We start from the raw sequence: 22,142 nt of genomic DNA, 5'->3' as shown, positions 1-22,142 counted from the left end.
TCAGGTTACATTTGATTGCCTTCTGTCTGCTAACACATTTGCCAATAGATGGCGCTCTCGTATTTTTCTTTATTGTGTTTTATTAGTTCATGATAGTTGTACATAACAGCGGAGTTTATTTTGACATGATCATGCACACATGCAGTATAATTTGCTCCATTTCAGTCTCCGGTGCTTCCTCTTTTCATACCCTCCTCCCTCCCCAGCTCCCCTTCCTCTTCTCTGCTGATTTTCCATTTATTTATAGTTTTAAAAACTGGTGCTGTATAGACATACAGAAGAGGGGAATTCTCCGTGGTTTATTCATATGCGTACCTAGCATAATCTGGTCAGTTCCATCCCACTCTTCCTCCCTTTCCCTGTCCTCCTCCCTCCCCCTCAGTCCCCTTCTTCCACTCCACTGACCTCCCTTCTAACTTCATGGGAACCCCTACCTTTTACTTCCACATATGAAAGACAATATTCAACCCTTGCCTTTCTGAGTCTGGGTTATTCCATTGAGCGGGATGTTCTCCATCTCCATCTATTTACCAAAAAGTGCCATAATTCATTCTTATTTATGGTTGAGTAAAACTCCATTGTGTATATATGCCACATTTCCTTATCTATTCATCTGTTGAAGGGCATATGGGATGGTTCCATATCTTGGCTATTGTGAATTGTGTTGCTACAAACATTGTAGCAGGTACATCACTACAGTATGCTGATTTTCTTTTGGATAAATATGGAGGAGTGGAGTAGCTGGGTCATATGGTGGTTCCATTCCTACTTTTTTGAAGAATCCCCATATTGCTTTCCAGAGTGGTTGCACTAATTTGCAGTTCCACCAATAATATATGAGTGCACCTTTGTCCCCACATCTTCACCAACCTTTATTATTATTTGTATTCCTGATGATTGCCATTCTAACTGGAGTGAGATGAAATCTTATTGTAGTTTTGATTTCTCTTTCCCTGCTTGTTGGGGATGTTGAATTTTTTCATGTATTTGTTGGTCATTTGTATTTCTTTTTATGAGAAATGTCTGTTTAGTTTTTTATCCATTTATTTTTATTTATTTGGTGGCTACCAGAGATTGAACTCAAGGGCACTCAAACACTGAACCACATCCCCACCCTATTTTGTATTTTATTTAGAGGCAGGGGCTCACTGAGTTGCTTAGCATCTCACTTTTGCTGAGGCTGACTTTGAACTTGTGATCCTCCTGCCTCAGCCTCCCAAGCAGCTGGGATTACTTATAGGTGTGAGCCACCATGCCCAGCTCCCGTTTTGACAATATTAATTCTGCCTATCAAAGAAATATACAAACCAACATCCTTGATGAATATAGATGCAAAAATTCTTCCCAAAGTTTTGGCAAACCTCATTCAAAAACACATTAAGAAGATAATGCTGTATGTTTTGCCTTCAATGGAAATGTAATTTAGGGAACTAAAGACAAGATGAATCTCCTGTTTATCGAGGTATTTATTATTCAAGTGGTTCTTTCTGCCTGATGTTCCAGAAGTCCCTCGAGTATCAGTCCTCTTTCTGAGATCTTCATCAATTCCTTTAGAGCAGTTCTGACAACTTTGAATCTGAGATCTTGGATTAATAATTTGAGTGAACTATTTTGAGGTGGTAGAAACTGGAGGCAAATGAGGCATGGTTGGAGGAAGTAGGTCAGTAGCAAGTGCTGGACATTATATCTAGCCCTGGCCCCTTCCTCGCGCTCTCTCTCTCTCTCTCTCTCTCTCTCTCTCTCTCTCTCTCTCTGCCTCCTGGCTATTTCCAGTTTGTTCTTCCATTTTTTCCTTCTTCCCTTTCAATTTCCTCTGAATGCTGTTTATTGATTTTTTAATGATATTTTCTGTCTCAGAATATAATATGTAATTCCAAATATTGCTTTGTGTCCTATAATAAAATTTTATTGTTCCTTTTTTTATGTAAGTCACATTTTTCTTGTTCAAATAATGCCAAAAAAAATATAGTTTCTGTTCTCAAGGGACATTATAATTTCTTTCTATTTTTATTCTGGATGTTATTTCTACAGGTTAAGGCAATTGATTTTTTAAAAAAATATTTATCATGTTTCCAGTCAGTTCACCAAATTCCACTTGTACCTTTGCACTTTAATCCCCAGTTGTGTTGAACAACTCTAATTCCCCACGCCAAGCCTTGACGGGCTTTGCTCTTTCTGGAAAGTCCTTCCCTACCTCACCGACTCATTCACCTCCCAGGAACCAGAACCCAGGGGCCTGGGTCCTTCCTCCTCTTCCTAGCACCACTGCCGCCCCTGTTGATTCCCCTCTACCCTGGTTGTGTCTGGGGTATAGTCTCACCCTGCAGCCTTTGGACTCTCTGGAGCCGTGGGCCAGGTATTAAACAAATTGACATTGATATTTTCCAAAGAAAGTGCCATGTCTGGAACAGAGCAAATTTAAAAAAAAAAAAAAAAGTGTGGGTTTGACCCATCCTGATGAGATATAGCCATGAATGTCAGTTGAGAAAAACCTAAATTTTTAAGGATCTCTGAAGTTTACTGCTTTGTTACTTTTTTTTTTTTGTACCAGGGATTGAACCCAGGGGTGCTTAACCATGGAGATGCAACCCCAGCCCTTTTTATTTTTTGTTTAGAGGCAGGGTCTTGCAAAGTTGCTTACAGCCTCCCTCACTAAGTTGCTAAGGCTGGTTTTGAATTTGTGATCCTCCTGTCTCAGCCCCCCAAGTCACTAGGATTACTGGCATGTGCCCACCACACAGAGCTCTTCTCTGTTATTTTCAAGGTTTATATTGTAACACATATGACGTAAGTTCTCTAAGAAGGAAGGTCCTTGCAGATCAGCATCTGGTGAGGCCTGCTTAGGTCTCTCCCCACCTGGCAGAAAGGTGGAAGGAGTTCCCTGGACGCTCTGTTTCAGGACACTAATCCCATTCTGAAGGTTCTGCTCATTACTGAGGACTTACCTTCTGATACCTTTACCTTGTGCATCAGGACTTCAGCATATGAGCTTTGCGGGACACAAACAGCCATAGGACATACTGTAGGCCAGATGCTGTGCCAGGAGCTGTGGATAGTAATTCTAAGAACACACAGCACGCCTTCAGACAGCTTGCAGAATTCAGCAGCAGGATTACACCACCTAAACAAAACATACAGCTTAAAGAATCTTCCTCATGGCACTGGACACTGTAAACCACTCTATCTGTGGCAGGCTAAATAATGCTCCCAAAGATGTCCACGTGTTAATCCCTGGAAACTGTCAAAGTATTACCTGTGTGACAAAAGGAGCTTTATGTGTATGATTTATTAAGAATTTTGAGTTGGGGAGATTACATTGGATTTTATAAATGACTCCATGTAATTACCAGTATCCTTATAAGAGAGAGGCAGGAGAGACAGAGTCAGAAAGATTTGAAGATGTTTTGCTGCTAGCTTTGAAGATGGAGGCAGGGGCTAAGAGTCAAGGGATGTGGGTGATGACAATGATCTGGAAAAGATGGAGATGGCTTTTCCCTTCGAGCCTCTAGGAGAAGCATGGTCCTACAGACACCTTGAGTTTGGTTTGTTTGAAACCCAGTTTGGACTTCTGACTCTGGAATTGCAAGAATAAGTAGGTGTTGCTTTAAACCATCAAGTTTGTAGTAATTTATTAAAGGGGTGATAGAAAAAAATTTAAAATTTCTACAGGGACCAAGTAGCGCAGCTAATGTGGACTGGTGGGCTCTTTGGGGGAGTGTGGAGAGACTCGCTGTGGAAGGGGAATCCCTGAGGGTTCTGCTCGTGACCGAGGACCTAACTTCTGATACCTGTGGCTAATGAGCTTTTCCAGATTTCTACATGAGTTTGAAACCAATAAAGGCACAGAGGACAGGTCCCCACCCCATTTTGTAAAGGTCAGGAGTCCAACCAGGAAGATCCAGTAGCAAACACAATCCAAAAATTAAGAAGCACAAAAAAGACACAGACCCAAGCATCAGGAGTCCAGCGGACACTGCCTGAGGAGGGACAGGCAAGAAGCTGGAAAGGCAGCAAGGGGCAGCTCCATGGGGAGTTTTCAGAGCGGCCTAGTTCACAGCTGCCAGCCCACGGGCACCAAAACCTTCAGGAAAGTCTAGCTGACTGAACCACAATGGGATTGTGGAGGGTCTTCACCAGTTAGCGGCTCATTTGTCCAGGAAACCCTGGTACTGCATATTTCAACCCTGGCCTTACTAATTCAAGCACGCATTCAAGGTCACACGAGTTGTGCAGAGTCCCAGGAAACACTAGAAGGGAAGGTGGAGCTGGCTCCTCTGCCCAGTCTCAGAACCCAGGTCTGGCTTCCACAGCAGCCTTCGGCCTTCCAGGAACAGGCCTGATGACTGCATGGTTGTATGCTCAGTCCAGACCTGAACAACATGGTGACGTCTTTTGAGTGACAACCTGAAAACAAAGTTAAAGATTAAGAGGCAAAGCCAAATCCAGCCTCTCCGTCCCAAGATCCCAGGGTCAAACCTGGTGCTGTCTGCCACATGACTCACTATTTATCCCTGTGAAGCACACGAGTGTCTCAAAGGGAAGAGGGCATGGGAACACCCTTGTTTTTCAAGAGAGCCTTAAAGTCCGGGGCTTAAAATACTGGGTTAATGGTGAAGGTAAGTGCCTGTCTTCTATTTGGGTAGGATGCTGCTTTCTAATCTATCAGAGATCCATTAGGGAGAGGGGACCATTTGAGGGGACCATTTCCATCAGAGGAAACACATCCATAGCAGCCTAAGAATCTGCCTGTGAGAATAGTGTCTGGTTCCAAAATGAGGAAGGGACCTTCTGAGAGGGGTAATGAGTCGGTCAAGACCCCAGAGCAAGGCTTGAGGGAACACTGGTGCCGATGGACAGCGGACAGTGGTCACTTCCCTGAGGACTACATGAGTCTTGACCTCGGCACCCTGATGAGTCGTGCGGAGTTGAAGGTAAGAGAAATGGTGAATCTGAACCAGCGAGGTTTGGGTTTGGGACTGTGGCTAACGAGTTTTGTCAGATTTCTATTTGAAATTGCCTCTCAGGAGAAGGAGGAAATGAGTGAAGTTATGAACAGACTTGAAGGCAAGAGAACAGGTGGATGCTTCTGGAAGTCACTGGTGTGTTGCCCCCATGCAGCTGAGGAAAGGTGCCCAGAGAGGTGGTGGTTAGCGCCTGTCAGCAGTGGGACGCGGGGAAAGGCAGTGCGGTGCCCTCTCCCGACCTACCCGAGAAAATGCTGACTCTAAAGCAGGCCCCTGGCTCCTGAGCCCCTGAGCAGAGAGCTCCTCCAGCGCCCCTGCCAGGGGCCCAAGTCACCTCTAGAGTGGCTCCCGGTGGGTGCTCAGCACACTTTTTCTTTTCTTTTGATAAAATTCATAAATGAACAAGAGTGTGACAATGACACGCTGGAACTGAAACGTGTTTTTCAGAACTGCCAGTCCCTCAGCAGGATTGGCAGGTGATAGGGAAGGATTTGACTCTTCCCGGGTCCTCTGATGACCCCCTCCTCACCCGTCTTCTGGACTCCAGGCCAGGGGAACCCACTTTTAAAAGAACAAGTTTAAAACCAATTCAGCAACCAATCAAACATGCTTTTTTATGAGTGTGTTATTGTCCATGAGGCTGACCGGTGCTGATGTGGCTGTTTGTGGCCGCTGAGATCAACATCAGGAGCCCCCACAGGGCGTGAGGCTGCGCGCGTACGGGGCACATCCCCTAGCTTGGTTTTAACGCTGAGCAGCCCTGTGAGGTCATATTCCTCCCTATTTTTCCTATGAAGCTGTCAGAGCTCTCAGAGCTTTGAAATTCGCCGGTTTTGCAGACTGGGAATGCGGAGCAGGAGGCAGTCCTGGATACCCTGAACTGCAGGTTGATGCTCTTTGAACTACAAGTTGCATTTACTCTGAGTAAACCAGGAGACTCAACCAACAGAGATGAAGCAACACAGGCTGGATGTCAGGGGACATCTAAGAGTGGGAGAGATGGCAGTAGAACAAATAACGCCCTCGAGGCTAACAAGAATAGGAAAAAGTATCCTTTAGCTTATGCAAAACTGTAAGGTCTACGCTACCAGTTTTATCTCTGTATCCAACCTGGGCTGTGTCATGGTATTGCTTTTTATATATAAAATTTTCCTTTAATTTCCCTTCAGTTTTTCTCTTGGTACTCACAACTTTGACACTAGAATTCATTCTTTTTTCAAAAGTATCACTCCTGAATGGGAAGGTCCCCGACCAGATCACCTGTTCTCACTCATTTGTGGTTAGACAAAGCATTATTTCACTGTCTTTCAGGGCCTATCAGTCAGTCTGGTGCTCAGACCCCACAATTTCACAAGCTGCTGGGGTTACTTTAGAAAGATGGTTTTTGTTGCAATTCACAAAAAGATTCTATTCGAGGATGACTTGGGCTGTTTGCCTGATTTCAGTACTTTTCTCATGCAAAGGAAACAAAGTTTGACAACTGAAAGCCATAAGCGTCTCCTAAGGGATTTTTCATCATCAAATTTCCTTCTGAAATAAATAATTGAAAGTTGATTTAAAGTTTATAGATTTCCATTTAGGGTACCTCAAGATGAAGTCATCCTACTGTGTTTTAAGCTTAAGCTTAAAATATTAAGACAATAAGGAGAAATAGTATTCACAGGTAGAATCAGCAGCTGGACGTTTAAAGACCCAACCCAACAGGCTCTGAACTCTGTGGCTCCAGGAATTTTCATGTACTGTTTTCTCATCAATAAAATGAACGCTAGTGACAGAAAATCTCTGAGTCCCTTTTGGCTCCACAGCTCTGAGTTTATAAGCTCACTGAGGAGACTGGGGAAGTCGACTGGACTCTAAGCACCTGTACCTGTGTATGCAATTAAATCTGCCTTCAGCAGGTCCTGGAATCTTACATAACAAGACAAGTCCAGGAGAAAATGTCCAAATTCCAACTTTGTACCCAGACAGCTCCAGGCAGCATCTCTGTGCAGGCAGTGGGCTGTAGTGCTGATATCACCCACACTTTAGCAAACACTGGAAGCCTTTCAGGTCAGAGCAGTGACCACCTGTCCAGGGCTGATCTCCTGCCAGCAGTTGAACCTCCATTCTAAGCAAACAAGAAAATCTTAAAACTTAGAGGAGGAGTCATGCTTCTCAGACTTACAGAGAGATTTCTCTAGCAGAATACTCTCCTGTTCAGGCCCATGAAGACTAAATCGTTTTAAAAATACATTTAGTTTCTTCTGGGTATTGAATATCTACTAATTATTAGAAAACTTGGTACATAGGAAACATCAGAAGCAATAAAGTGACCATCTTGTTCTGTTCCTCAATAACAGCCTGCTGGGGCTGTGTGAACCTGTTTCTGTATATGTGACCTGCCAATCCTTATTTTTAGGTTAATTTGTCTCCAATATTCTGCTGTCACAACTAACACTGCAAAGGATATTTTTGTACACAATTCTTAACCTGCATCTTTTCTTAATTTTCTGCATCCTAAGGTCATAGGTTATGAACATCTGTAAGGATGTGGATAAATCTTTTAAAGCAAGAAGAGAGCAAACCTCAACTCATGAAACATAAATATGATACTGGCGTTTAAAAAGTCATGGCAAAGGTCGTTCTAGAAAGAATGCAAAACTGACAATACCCTCAGGATGCGGGTTTTTCCTAGAAGAAGAAAGTGTGTGTATCCCCAAAGAGAGTTTGGTACACAAACATCAAATTAAACAGGTCCATATTTGAACTCGTGAATTTTCTTTGCCTGTCAAAATGACTGGATTTTTTTAATAATGTAGTAGAAAACTACCCTTCAGTATAGTCATATGAGTGATTGAGGACCTTGTTGGCCCAGTAAAGTGTCCAAATTGTGTGGTATACAGCATTTTGAACCTTTAGTTTGCATGACATGGAAGTGCCATGCAGCTCTGTGCTCATGTTCAAAGAGAAGACCACAGAATGCCATTCTGTCATCCAGAGAGAACAGAAGCACAGTCTGCATGGAAGAAAAGCCTGCTCTGGAGCTTCCTCCTCAGCTCCCTGGTTTGATTTAACTTTCCTGACTTGTGAGCTACTGCAAGCTGTACCTCCCACCTTTGCCTGGTTCTCTGGGGTTCGGGAAATCCTTTGCAATTTTCTCCTTTTTTTCCTGCAGTACCACTCAGAGAGGAGTCTCATCATTACTGAGCAGATGAGGAAATGGATGGGTAGAGGATTTGAGTGACCAAATGAAGACTTTAGTCCTCAAACTGGAATCACAGAGCTGGATGGGGAGAGCACTTCTGATGATGCTAAGGGGAAATTATTTGTGTGTCATGTCTTGGCTCCTGTTCTCCCCACAGAGAGAAGCTGGTCGTGGTCACGGAGATTCAGGGAAGAGGGAAACCCCACCACTGCGTGAGGCACTATTGCCCAGAGGAGCTAAATGGACCAGAAGTCTACCACCAGGAAGGGTGAGCCAGGCTCCTGCTCTCAGCCTCTCAGCGTTGCAGGAGGCAGGAAGCTTTCCAGAGTGCTCCTCACTCCCTACTCTCCCTCCTCTTCCCTCCTTTCCTGTCGCCCTGGTCAGGACTCCCTGCATAGACCCAGCTGCAGCCCTGATCTGGTTCCTGTTGCTCTTCCTTAGGGAGCCCCTCTGATTAGTTGCCAGAAACTGCATTACACAATGGATACGTTACAGGAGCTCAAGGATGGAATGCATCTTGGAAAACTCATTTTTAAGCTGATTCCCAACCTCTGTAGGCATCCCCCCTAGAATAGCCTTGCCGAGTGACTGTTTCCCAGAGCCAGCCTACACTAATATGGGAATGATTCATTTGCAGGCAATTAATCCTACCCCTAAGCCTATTTGGCCATTAAAATTTATTTCTTCCCTTATTTTTTTATTGTTTCTTTATAGATTCTGTTTTCCTTACTCCCAGTTCTTCAAAAAAAAAAAATATATATATATATATTATATAAAATCTAATCTACATTCACATGGGAATCCTCCCAATATTGGACCATTGATCCACTCCATGGGAATATTTTTAATGTTGCTTCTGCATCATAAAAATGATTCTACACATTAATTATTTTTTTAAAAAGCTAACGCTTGTGAAGTCAGGGCCTAATGATACACAGCAAAAATGTACAGCGAATGGAGCTAGTGGAAGGACCATCTCCAGTCCTCTCTCGCATATGTGAAAAGAGAATCCTTGAATGGGCAACTAGCTTAATTCAAAGGTGGCTCTCCATATGTGAACCTGCAAGGTCCATGAGACATAAATGCGCACAACAGATGAGACCGACCACGGGCTTGCGACCCAGGAACCTGGGTTTCATGCTTGGCTCTGCCTCCCTCTTCCCCATTCGCTTTATTCTGGAGCACTGCGAATGCCTGCACTGAGGGTTTGTGTGTTTGTCATCTGCTTCCCACACCTCTGAAAGAAGGCCGCATTTGTTCTACCTCATCACAAGTTCCCGGATTCATTGTCATGAAGCCAGTCAAAGGATATGACAAAGGAAGACTGCAGAAACTGCTGTCTTTGTGGAAAGAACAGTGGGATTGTCTGATATCACCTGAAGTTCCCTCTGACTTAGCCAGGGGAGAGGGGTCTTGGTCGGGATGCTAATTGCATACCTCTACCATCTAGGGCCAGATTTCTGTTCGCTGCGCTACGGACTGGCTCTCATCATGCATTTCTCAAACTTCACCATGATAACCCAGCGTGTGAGTCTGAGCATCGCCATCATTGCCATGGTGAACAGCACCCAGCAGCACGGTCCATCCAATGCCTCCACCCAGGGGCCCCTGACAGATACCCTCACCAACCCAAGCAGATCCACCAGGGAACTTAATACCAGGGTAAGTGTGATGGAGAACAAGACTCTTTGTTGAGGGGAAATATTTGAAAGGAAGACTTGGGTCTTGATGCTGCAGAGTATGGAAATATGAATTTTCAATGACAAACTAAAAAGAACTGAAATTATTTTTGAGACATTGATTGCTTCTGTGATAATAATGATTTTTCATTAAGATTATTTTTATGATAAGGTGGAGGAAACGTAGGAAGATATGTAAAAAATGGGACAAATAGACTACAAGTGACTGTCTACATGCATTCTTCTGGGCTACCCAATTGGATTTTGATGTCTGCACCTTTTGCTATTTTTAAGCTATTTTGCAACTCTGTAGTTATATATAGTGAATAAAAATGCAAATGCTTCTCCACTATAGTTTTGCAAATGAATTCTGTCCTGTCGAGGGACAACTTGTACACTCTTCCTCTCTGCAATTCCCCCATCCCAGTTGGATAAACCAGTGTTACCATCTATTTAAGATCCATTTCAGAACTGCTGTCTAGTTTAACGTGTGGTTCTTTGACTCTCTCTTTGAACTAGCTGTAACATCTCACTGAAATCCCCATTTATCAATGAGTTAAATATAATCTGCGTCACAAGCACATTTTATATTTGTGTGAGAATCACCATTATGCCCTATTTTAAAAACTATTCTTCAAGCTCTCGTTTTCTGTACATTTCCTAATGTCATCCCTGCAATTCATAACTTGTGATTTTATCACACTGGACCCAGCTTGCCTGTAATTACTTCCCAGCCCCAGTCCTTCCTTCTTCCATTCTGCCCGTTCCTGTGCTCGGGGCCCTGGACTTTCAAGAGAACAAACACCTGTGTCCTCTGGACCCACCAGGCCTCTCCAGAACCTGGTCCTCCTCCTCAGGGCACCCCGTTCTGCTACCAGGGGCCCAGGGAAAGTCTGCTGAGTCTGCCACAGACCCTCAGTTTCGGATCTCCTGGCAACATTCCTGCAAGTCCATTTTTGCTGTTTTATCCAATAAGAATCAACTTCCCTTTTTCTTTTCATACAAAATATTGTCTTTAATCAGAATAGTTCAAAGACTGCTTCCTTCCTGGGACCTTCCAAAATAATTCTTCCCTTTTCTCAAAGATCCTGTTTTATTTATTTTCATTCTCAAATATTAATTCTAACATGAATCATATACTTTGTGCTATTTATGATTATTTTAAATAAATACAATATTTCTAATATTTCTTTTTTTTCTTTTCTTTTTTTTTTTTTTTTTTTTTTTTTTTTTTGATGCCAGGGATTGAACCTAGGGGCACTTAACCACGGAGCCACATTGCCAATTCTTTTTCTTTTGTTTTTTTCTTCAAGACAGGGTCTTGCTAAGTTGCTGAGGTCAGGTTTAAACTTGCGATCCTCCTCAGTCTCCCAAGCAGCTGGGATTCCAGGAGTACACCACCATGTCTGGTCAATGTTTCCTATTTTATATTCTTTGCCTATTTAACTTATGATGCTATCCATGTATACTACCAAAAATTGTTCATTGAGTTTTATCAGAAGAAAAATGTGATCTTATACATTCCTAATATGTGTTTTGGGAGTTTGGTTCTTCTAGGGCAGAACTTGATAATTCTTTTTAAATAGAAGATTGATGTTTTGTAAGAGTTTATTAGAGTTGTGTTTCTAATATTCTTTCAATGAGAGTCAGTGTCACCCAGCTTTTACAGACTAGTTAAGGGAAGCTCTAAGTTAGATGAATTAGCTCTCAGGAGCTCTTTCCATTTACTTCTTCCTACCTTCCGTCTGGGTGACCATTGACCATGGTCTCTTTTTTCATTTCCTCTGATTTTCTCCCTTTCTAAGAGAAAATGACTAGAAGTGTAATCTGGGTTTGTTTGGAAAAGGTAAGACACATGAATTAGATTTTTAAAAACAGAGAAAAACACAGATATTTTATTGTAGGATCTACCTATCCCAGGAAGCTCTAGCTGTAAATAGACTTTCAGGGAAGGGTTCCATAGTAAAGAGTTTTTCCTTTTTTTTTTTTCTTCCATCTTTTTCTCTAGGCTTCTGTGTATCAGTGGAGCCCAGAGACGCAGGGCATCATCTTCAGCTCCATCAGCTACGGGATAATACTGACTCTGATCCCAAGTGGATACTTAGCGGGGATCTTTGGAGCGAAGCAGATGCTTGGCGCTGGGTTGCTCATCTCTTCCCTTCTCACTCTCTTCACTCCACTGGCGGCTGACGTCGGAGTGATCCTGGTCATCGTGATCCGGACAGTCCAGGGCATGGCCCAGGTATCCAAATCCTTGCTCATTCTGAGTGGGATACAGATTCCCAGTTCTGAGAAACAGCAAAAGTCTTCATGCTTTTTATTGCAGGGAATGGCGTGGACAGGTCAGTTTACAATCTGGGCAAAATGGGCTCCTCCACTGGAACGAAGCAAGCTTACCAGCATTGCGGGGTCAGGTAAGGTTGCGCATGCGCCTCCGGCAGGTCACTTGTGCCAGCCTTCCCCGGCCTTCCCTCTGGGAATCAGAGGACTGGGGGGAGAGGGTGAAGTGCTACTGAAAAATTCAAGAACCTAAGCCATTTACATAGCAGGAGGAGGATACTCTGCTGCAGAGACACCAAGGCTGAGAGGCAGAAAAGCCCCTGGGAGCCAGAGTCCAGCAGCCTTGTAGGAGAAAGACCTTTAGGGATTCATAATGGAAGAAGGTCAAGTGAACCATCTGAACACCATTTTAGCAAAGACGCTGAAGTGAGAACTAAGGCCACCAGAGTTCAGGGTGGTGAGGAGAGCCACCGGGCAGGAAAGCAGAGTTCGGAGCGCTTTACTGTGGTCCTGCCTAGGAGCCCTGACCGCTGCCCTCTGGTGTGAGGAAGTCTCCTTGTCCACAGGGCAGGGAAGGGAGGAAGAGATGAAATGAAGAGCCCAATCAATGCACATAGCCAGTAGGAGGTGGAGCCGAGACTTGGGCCTGGCAGTGTGGTCCCAGCACACACTCTGGGTCCTGGTGGGGGACCGCCCTCCAGGGCGCCTGGTCCTGCTGAGCCCTCTGTGGCTTCCTCATTGCTTTGTCCCCAGCCTAGAGCCTGGCCCCACAGTCCCTTCCAGCTCCTCATCCCGAGCTCCCACACGCACCGAGTCTGAGGGAGTCTCTCACTGCCACTCTCCTGTCAGTCACTGCTGTCCCCACTTCCTCCATTTCCAAATGCTCCCAGCAGGTCCTGTCCTCTAGATGGGTTTCTTCCAGGCTTCTCTTCCCATCAGTCAAGTTATATTCTTAAAGTTCAGATGAGCATCTTTGCTCACTTTCCTGAGAATCTTCAGCGTGTTCCTCTAGGGTCATGGAGTGAAGAACAGCCTCTTCCTAAGGTCATAAGGATGCGCTGCCCTCTGGCCCGGGCCTGCTCCCTCTGCAGCAGGGCTCTGCCTACTTCAGTCCCCACAATTCCCACACTGCCTCTGCTTCCCTCCACTCTCCTCCATGGGCTCAAGTCCCTGAAGAGTCCCCTGCCCCTCTTCTTGCCCCAAATTCCACCCATCTTCCTGCTTAGCTTGTATAAACAATTCTTTAATCTTATAATCACTAGTAACCTATCCTCATGGGTACTTCCATATCACATTATAGCTTTATTTTCATATTTCTATCCTATACAATTTTTTGAGTTTGGAGATTGAATTTTATGACCCATTAATGGATTATGACCAGTAATGGGGTCATAAAGTCAAGTTAGTGGGTAAAAAAAATCACTTAAAAATGAAAACGAATAGAATAGATGCTGCTGGGTGCTCAGCAATGGCAGAGGTGAGTATTGGCTCATGAAACTGATTGGAAGAGTGTGTGTGTGTGTAATTGTGTGACAAGTGTCTGTGCCTGTTTGGCACGTGTTGTGTTGCTTTGTGAAGTGTTTTCCTGCTGTGAGTCTGTGGGATGTGTTGTTGTTGTTGCTTTAATGTCTACACTGTATGATTCTTGTGATAGTGGGTTGTTTTTTTGATTTTGTTTTTGCTTTTTTCCTCTCCAACTGGACCACAAGATCCTTGAGGGCAGGGACTGTGGCTTATCAGTTTCTGTGCCCAACCTCATATGGTGCCATGGGACATACGGGTGAGCTGTGATCGAAGAGTTTCTAAGACAAACTAGGGGGCTTCGCACTGGTCACCTAGGTGTTGGGGAGCCAGTGAAGACCAGGGACATATCACTATTATTTATTGGTGCCAGGTGCCTCACAGTGCTGATGAGGGAGATTGTGAGCAGGGACGATACTCCCGCCACTTGGTAATGCTGGTCTGTCGCCTCACCGCAGGGACAAGGTTCAGAGGGCGCCACAGTCTCACCTCTACTGTTTTCTCCTGTTCTCTTCAGGGGCAGCGTTTGGGTCCTTCTTCATCCTCTGTGTCGGGGGACTAATCTCCCAGGCACTGGGCTGGCCTTTTATCTTCTACATCTTTGGTGAGTCTTTATCTCTGAAATCTAACACCTTCTAACACCACCCACATTCTTCCCATGTTAAGAGAAACTGTCCTCGTTAAGTCGAAAATGAAGAAGAACTTTGGGGTTTGGTAACTTTTTAAATCTTGACCTAATGCCCTGGTGGTGGTCTGGGGAAAGCACATGCACAGGACGGAGGAGATAACTCTTCACGGATGCCAACTTCTATTTTAGGGGTAGGTACTGGAGATTAAACTCAGGGGCACTGGGCCACTGAGCCACATTGCCAGCCCTATTTTGTATTTTATTTAGAAACAGGGTCTTACTGAGTTGCTCAGTGCCTCGCTTTTGCTGAGGCTGGCTTTGAACTCAAAATCCTCCTGCCTCAGCCTCCCCAGCCACTCCACCTGGCAGGTGCCAGCTTCTTATCAGTCAGTATGAAGCCCTCCCCTCTGCCCCAGCATCTGCTCAGAATCCGCACATCTGAAACACCTGAGCTGTGCGATGGAGATGTCACGGCTGGTTGAGGACATCTTCCATATGTCTTCAATTTAGATGTAATTATTCTGCCCATGATGCCTTTAACCTATTCTCTACCTGCTGAATATTGCAAAGCTCAATTCGAACCTCTCTTTCTCCATGGGAACTACCAGGACGTATGCCACCAGATTCAGTCATTCTCTCCTTTATGATCCTGACTGGTGTTTCCTCTCCAGGTTGTGAGGATGTGAAGTTCTCTCCCCTTCTCACCTCCCCTCTAGACTGGGTAATGCCTGAGACAAGGAATCATTATGTAATATATTTTGTTTTTCACTTTGGTGGCATCAGAGTATCTGAATTTTATCTTCAAAGTAAAAAATGGATGTGAATACTAATAGAACAAATCAAGAGCATTAGTTCCCAAAATGTTTTACCATAGAATATTATTCCAGTGACAAAGCCCAGTACTGAGATGGGTTTCTATCACTGTTCTCTTTATCATAGCCACATGGTGTCACTAAATATGGCTCTAGCTTGGTTCACTTTCCAATTAGCGAGGCTAACCCCAGATGTTTTGTGTCACACATTAACCAGGTATTGTCAAGAAGTATTTCCTCTGGGAATCCATAATGGATGTGGTTTGAATACAAATAACACTCTTGCAAATGTGCTGGAAATTTTTCTGGCCACACTGACCTCCTGGCAGGTTGATTCATGTATGTATAAGTACTTTCTGTCTTTGGTCCTGACTATTCTGATCTTCTAAAACCAGACAGTAATGTGTGTGTTGCAAAGTTGCTGCCAAAACACGTGGTGCTATAAATGTGAGAGTCTAAGAGTAACAGTCGGCTGTGCAGTGGTTGGCTCATGCCCCGTCGTCTGTAGAGGGCTCTAACAATGAAGTGACAAAAGGCAGCTCTGCACTTGGTGGGTGGAAAAGCTTCTGTGGAAGAAGGAGCTTGGTAGGATGGGCAGGAAGAAATGAGGAAACTTAAGCCCTCGCGGTAGCATGCTAAAAACTGCCATGGTGTGGTGGGGAAAGGCGGGATGCTTCACAGGTACACACACCTACCTGGAAGCTCATGTGTCCCTCCTTCCCAGGTAGCATTGGCTGTGTCTGCTGTCTTCTGTGGTTCACGGTCATTTATGATGACCCCATGCATCACCCGTGCATAAGTGCCAGGGAAAAGGAGCACATCGTGTCCTCACTGGCCCAGCAGGTACGTGCGCACCCTCATCTACCTGTGGGCCATGCGGAGGTCCCAGGCAGATGTGGGCCTCCAGATGGAGGTGCCCTCTAGCCTGTCTGATCCCCATGCTGATTAGGTATTTCCTTTCAGCCCAGTTCTCCCAGACGATCTGTGCCCATAAAGGCTATGGTCAGATGCCTACCGCTCTGGGCCATTTTCACGGGGTTCTTCAGCCATTTCTGGTTGTGCACCATAATCCTAACATACCTACCGACGTACATCAGCACCGTGCTCCATGTTAACATCAGAGATGTGAGTATACTTCCTTTAAGTGTATAGAATTCATGACAATGAGGGGAGTCTGGTGCCACCTGTTGCATTCTGACTTTGCTTCTAACCATTCACTTAACCTTCTAAAGAGGCACTTCAGTGATCCCCATGTCACAGATGTGGAGATGGCACACAGGCGGGGTGACTTGCCTGAGGTCTCAGGGCTATCAGAGCTCTGCAGCCTCTTTGCCCTAACCACTCTGCTTCATGGCCATGCCATCTGCATCTAAAGCTTCTCTTGCAAATTAGTAACGCTCTTCCTGGAGACCAGCTGGATGGGGTGCTGTTTCTCTCATCAGAGACATGTCCTTCCTGTGTTGCACAGGATGCCTGCTTTCCTCAAATGACTCCCAAGGACAGGGCAGGCTAGTGGCTGGTCTGTGTGACAACACGTGAGGCTAAATGCATGTGTGTAAGACTCTGTATGAATTTCCTTCCTGCAGAGTGGGGTTCTGTCCTCCCTGCCCTTCATTGCAGCCTCAAGCTGTACGATTTTAGGAGGTCAGTTGGCAGATTTCCTTCTGTCCAAGAAACTCCTCAGCCTAATCGCCGTGCGAAAGCTCTTCTCATCCCTAGGTGAGCATAGGCAGGAGGGTGTTTGGGTCACCAGGCCCTTTTCGGCAGGTCTGAGAGGGCTGACATGTGTCCTCGCTGCCCAGGGCTCCTCCTTCCATCACTGTGTGCTGTGGCCCTGCCCTTCGTGGCCTCCAGTTACACCACGACCATCGCTTTGCTGATTCTCATTCCTGGGACCAGCAACCTGTGTGACTCGGGGTTCATCATCAACACCCTGGATGTTGCTCCCAGGTACAAGCTCTGCCTGTCTGCCTTCCCCGCTCGGGTCACTCCAGATGTTAGACCTCAGCCATCTCCCTGCAAAACCTTCGTGCTACTGACACAGACTAGATGAAGACAGAAAGGAAATAACTGGAAATGCAGTTCATGGCCATGACCTAATGTGGCATTTTTGAACAAACTCCCAGTAATCATTTAGATAAATAGCTTCTCAAGCTCCCGACCAGAGATTAGACTGTGTGCTTTGGGAAAGGGCCCAGACATGTATTTTGGAAGTTTCTGGGGTGCTGATCATATTAGCTACTATACATGGATATACTTATGAGCACCAACTCCTGTGCTTCTTATTAATCAGCACACCTAATTCTTATAGCCATGCTAGGGAGATCCTGCTGTGGTCCCCAAGGCGGGGAGAAGACTGGGGCAAGAGGGGGTCACATAGCCTGACTGAAGTTGCAAAACGGAAGAGCCTGGACTGGGACTCATTCAGCTTGGTTTCCGGGTCTGTGTCCTGCCCATTGTGTGAACTGCCTGCTAAACTGAGTGGTGGGGTGGAGACACTCAGCCCCACAGAGAATAGAGCTCTGGTATTGTGGATTTTGACTCAGAGGACAGGTGATTTCACGGTTGGCAAATACATCTCACCCTGATTATCCTTAGGCAAGTGAAAAGCCACACTAGGTACAATGATTTGCCTTTAGACATGAGTTCACTGAAGATGAGTTGCTGCAGAAAGCACAGGTGGCTTTCTACATAAATCCACCCCTAAAATCATCTTCTCCACAGATATGCAAGCTTCCTCATGGGAATTTCAAGGGGATTCGGGCTTATTGCAGGAATCATCTCCTCCACGGCCACCGGATTCCTTATCAGTCAGGTTGGGATTGTTATTGAACATCTGCAAGTGGCAGGTATCGTTTGAGGCATTGGACACCCACACCGTGCTCTCAAAGATGGTGCAGTCAGATGGGGGAGCAGGCACGTATGACATGTGATTTCCTGATCATGCACCTGTCATCAGACGCAGAGTCAGGTTTCCAGGGGCAAGGAAACAAAAGCTGGATTTCTCGAAGTGAACAGTTGTTCATTTCATAGGAATGAGCCCTTTGGGTGAAGCAGACAGTGGGTATGACTTCCTGTGCTGAGAAGCAGGAAGTTCTGAGTTCTGAGCACACTGAATGCCAGGTGTCCAAGAGCAGTCAGACAGGAAGGCAGGGGAAAAGGAGGAGTGTCACCAAGAATCTCTCCTGGCTAAAACCGCCAAAGGAAAAGCAAAGCGTCCAAGGACAGGTTGAAGAGACTCAGCTCTAGGAGAGAGCGCACTGTGAGCATGGTGAGGAGCCCCATGAGGCTCACTCCATGCTGGGAAGGGTGGGCAGGTGAGGAAGGGAGAAGGCGGAGCCAGGCTGGGATGGAGGCTGAGGAGGACCAACCTGCAAAGCAAAGTTTTGCTTTTAGTACATCAGGTTAAATTTTGACCAAATGTCTGGGAACCTGCTGGGACCACAATGCTGGAAATGACTTGTGATATTCTAGGACTGGGCAAGGTGGGTCACTTAGGCAGACCAAAAGTGTCTCACTGAGACGTCCACCTGAGGGATGGTTGTGCTTGATGTCAACAGCCCAAAGCAAGGACATAAAAATGAGGTCTTTATGATGCCATTTTAGGCACAATTGTAATACCATGAATGTCAAAATCCAAATTTCTAGGGAAATGTTAGTGTCATTTATTTTTGTTAAAGAAATGGCCATCCCAACTCAGAAGCTGTGTGCATTTAGAGTGACTTTGTTTCATGAACCCTCTGGTGACTGAGGACATTATGTGACTCTTGCACATTGTCCTGTATATTCTTGGTGGTCAGTACCAAAGTGCACAATAGGGAGGATTTCTGTAGCTGCAGGAGGAGGAACTTGTGAGGTTGATAATTGCTGTGTTCTTGTGTCCAGGATTCTGAGTCTGGATGGAGGAATGTATTTTTCTTGTCTGCTGCGGTCAACATGTTTGGTCTGGTCTTTTACCTCACATTTGGACGAGCTGAAATCCAGGACTGGGCCAAAGAGAGAACTCTCACCCGCCTCTGAGGAAGTGGAGCTGCACACTTAACTGTAGTACTGACTCTTGGCTTCTTGACGTTCTTTTCTTGTCGCCATGCTTCCTTCATATTCCTGACCACAGACACGGAGGTTCTCAACTCTGGCTGTGGGTTCCGCCCTCCTAGGGAGCCTCAATCACACGCAGGTGCCTGGGCCCCCTCCAGAGATTCCCAGTGAATCGGCCTGGGGTGGAGCCCAGATGCCACCAATTTTTAGATTCCCAGGAATTTCTACAAGTCGTAGCCATGTTGACAATTGTTGAACAAGTCTGAGAAGTTCTTTCCTGTTGCTTTTGAATTTTCCTCTTTGGAAAGTACTAGATAAATAAAAATCTGTGTGAAAATAATCACTGATAAATACCTTCATGGGCATGGTTTTGAGCACAGAGATCTGCTGGGAATGATAGCCATATGCTACACAACTCAGCGCAGAACCTAATTTTAAAACTGTAATCCAGAGAATTAACATTTATTGTTTTTATATGCTGTGAAACATGGATGCTTATTTATGTGGTTTAATTCTACTAAAATTCACATGCTAAAGTTAAGTAGGGCATTTTAAATCTATTTAGATTAGGATTATTTCCATCAGGCAAAGCAGATATTTGTTTAGCCTAGCTAAACTCCAGGAGATTAAAACCAGAAAATGATCAGGAAAATATTAAGTGATTAAGGTTAGCTAGAATTCTGGGAGAGATGACAGAATTGGAAAGCTTGTTCCATGATGTGCTGGGCACAGTGAGACATTTAGACCAGGTAGTGAAAATCAGAGGAGGACCAGAGAGGCGTTTTCAAGGGAAATGGCCATTTACATGGGGGAGGGAACTGCTAAAGGTGTAAGAGGCTGCAGCGAGGCCCAGAGAGGCAGCGGCTTCAAGGCAGGCTCCTGGGAACCTAGAGAAATCATTCTACCTTCTCCAAGTTTTCCTCAGTCTCCCAAGACTCTCCCAACAGGAACTGATCCTGGCTCCCGACATGTGAAGCACGTCCTCTAGGTCATCTCCACACATAGCATAGTCTGGTTTGCCTCAACGTTTTTAGAGAAGTTCCCACCATCTGTTGAACCCTGTTAGAACCACCAGCACTGGGAGCTTGGACTGATCCAGCAGGTGAAGAGCATCTCCCAGTGCAAATCGACAGGCAATTCTGTGTAGATGTTTTAAGGAAAATGGAGTGTGAGGCCCGGAGGTGACGCTAACATGGGAATACATCTGGATATTTACAGTATACTGAGAAGGGGCTTTCTTAAAAACTGAAAAAGAAAAACAAGGGAGAGATAGTAAAATGAACAGGAAAATTATATACAGGACAAGTTTTAAACAGGTCGGGGGAAGCAACCAAATAGAAAAATGGGCAAATGACTCAAACAGGGACTTCAAAAAGAAGAAATTCTAAGATGCCTGTGCATATAAAAATGCAGTCAACTTCATTAGTCACTGGAAAAATGAAGATCAAAGCCCAAATGAGATAGTCTGACACACTTAGCAGGATAGATAAAATAAAACAGCAGATGCTGGCACAGGTATGGGGCAGCTGGAACATTGTACACTAGGAATGTGAGTGTGAGTTAGAACTTTGGACAGACACTTAGCAAGGTCTCCAAAAGCTAAGTGGGCAGTTTACACCACTCAGACATTTCACTTAGGATTTCAGATACATGCGAAAACATGACAACTGTGTTCATAGGAGCACTACCTAGAGTGGGCCAAAGAGGAAAGAACCACGTGCCTGCGAAGGGAAGGATGAGTGCGTAAACCCCGGGCCACTCCCGCAGCTACAAGAGTGAACAGAGCTGATGACACCACCACCAATGCTCCTCACAAACTCCAGTGAGCGAAGAAAACAAAAAGTACATTTTTCAAAACAGACCAAATGAACATATCCTGTTAGAAATCAAATTAGTGGCTCCCCTCCAGTGGGGTGGTAGTCCTGCCTGGACAGGCTGGTACCATCTTAGCTCTTGACACTTGTGTGTTGTGCTTTGTGACAAGTGTTCATCTGTGGTGTGTGCACTTTCACGAAGGTGAAAGGTAAAACATTTACTTGAAATATATCCAATATTTCACCCATTTCAAAGTTTCTCTTCTCTCTTTGGCTTAGGTGTGACCCGTGGAGCACTTGGGAAGGGTCTTGGTCCTCTCCTTTCATGTTCCTCCTGGTCCCCTCTCTCCACCCCTGCTGGATCCTCCAGCATCAGAGCAGGAGGGAAGCAGCGGGCAATCCAAGCTGTCAGCTCTTGGACCAAAGGCCAAACTCCCAACAGCAAAATGAATGAGCTCAGGCCTCTAAGAAGCCATGAGCCTGGAAGCACCATTTGCCATGAGAGGTAAGAGCCACGGCGGCCAGCGCATCTCAGTTGTCTGGGTTTTCTGGTTGACGCCTGACAGATGGCATCCGCGTCAGAGACTCTCAGGGCATGGTTCCCTGACAGTTTGAGGAAGAATCACCACTCACGTTTCCTAATGGCTTCAGAACAGATGCAACTGTGAGCTGCAGAAAGATCTGTCACCTCCCTCTGTCCCTATGAATTGTTCTAACATGAGTATTCACACAATTAATCCACTTTTCTCAAATATCTTATTGTCCTCTACTTAATCAGGAGATGATCTTTTCAGTTGTTAAAATATTATGAATTACATTAACATTTCTTATGTCGAGCAATGTTTCCCTTGGCTTTGATTTCTAAAGAGTTTCTTCAGGACTTGTTCTCCTGTATTAGTATGTGGATTGGCTCTGTATGCATGTGGTTTGTGTGTTTATCATGTTTGGATATGAGGCTTTGCCCATTTCACAAAAAGAAAGAGAAACTCTCCTTACTCGACTCCACCCTGAAAATGATGAACTACAATTTTTAAAATGGCTATTTTTTATATAAAGACTTGAAGATGTTGGTTTAAAAATCTATGTAGGCTTAAAGCCATTTTGAGGAGAGTTCTTTGATAACTTTCTCATTTTCCTTCATTGTATTGTTCTTTTAAGGGCTTCTACATTTTCCTTAGTTGATATTGACTATTTTTGTTATGATCCATTTTATACATAATAT

At 44.9% G+C, this 22,142-nt stretch overlaps 1 protein-coding gene across 5 annotated transcripts; it reads left to right on the top strand.

Annotated features, from left to right (window-relative positions):
• The first annotated feature begins 4,478 nt into the window (after positions 1-4,478).
• Slc17a2 (solute carrier family 17 member 2) lies at positions 4,479-21,756 on the top strand. 5 transcript variants are annotated; one of them, XM_047559460.1, is made up of 13 exons: positions 4,479-4,616; positions 8,306-8,416; positions 9,599-9,810; positions 11,836-12,069; positions 12,154-12,241; positions 14,146-14,232; positions 15,793-15,911; positions 16,032-16,193; positions 16,655-16,787; positions 16,871-17,018; positions 17,793-17,883; positions 18,954-19,115; positions 21,200-21,336. In XM_047559460.1, the coding sequence occupies exons 2-12, from the start codon at positions 8,389-8,391 to the stop codon at positions 19,086-19,088; spliced, it is 1,437 nt and encodes a 478-aa protein (XP_047415416.1). In that variant the 5' UTR covers positions 4,479-4,616; positions 8,306-8,388; the 3' UTR covers positions 19,089-19,115; positions 21,200-21,336. The 5 variants fall into 5 exon arrangements, 4 of the variants coding, with proteins under 4 accessions (XP_047415416.1, XP_047415414.1, XP_047415415.1 ...); XR_007109585.1 differs by lacking the exon at positions 21,200-21,336 and having other exon boundaries at positions 17,793-17,984; positions 18,954-19,082; XM_047559458.1 differs by lacking the exon at positions 18,954-19,115 and having other exon boundaries at positions 17,793-17,917; positions 21,200-21,756.
• Positions 21,757-22,142: the final 386 nt, after the last annotated feature.

The sequence above is a fragment of the Sciurus carolinensis genome, chromosome 7, assembly GCF_902686445.1.
Source record: "Sciurus carolinensis chromosome 7, mSciCar1.2, whole genome shotgun sequence".
NCBI lineage: Eukaryota > Metazoa > Chordata > Mammalia > Rodentia > Sciuridae > Sciurus > Sciurus carolinensis.
This window is presented reverse-complemented; position numbering and strand designations above follow the sequence as displayed.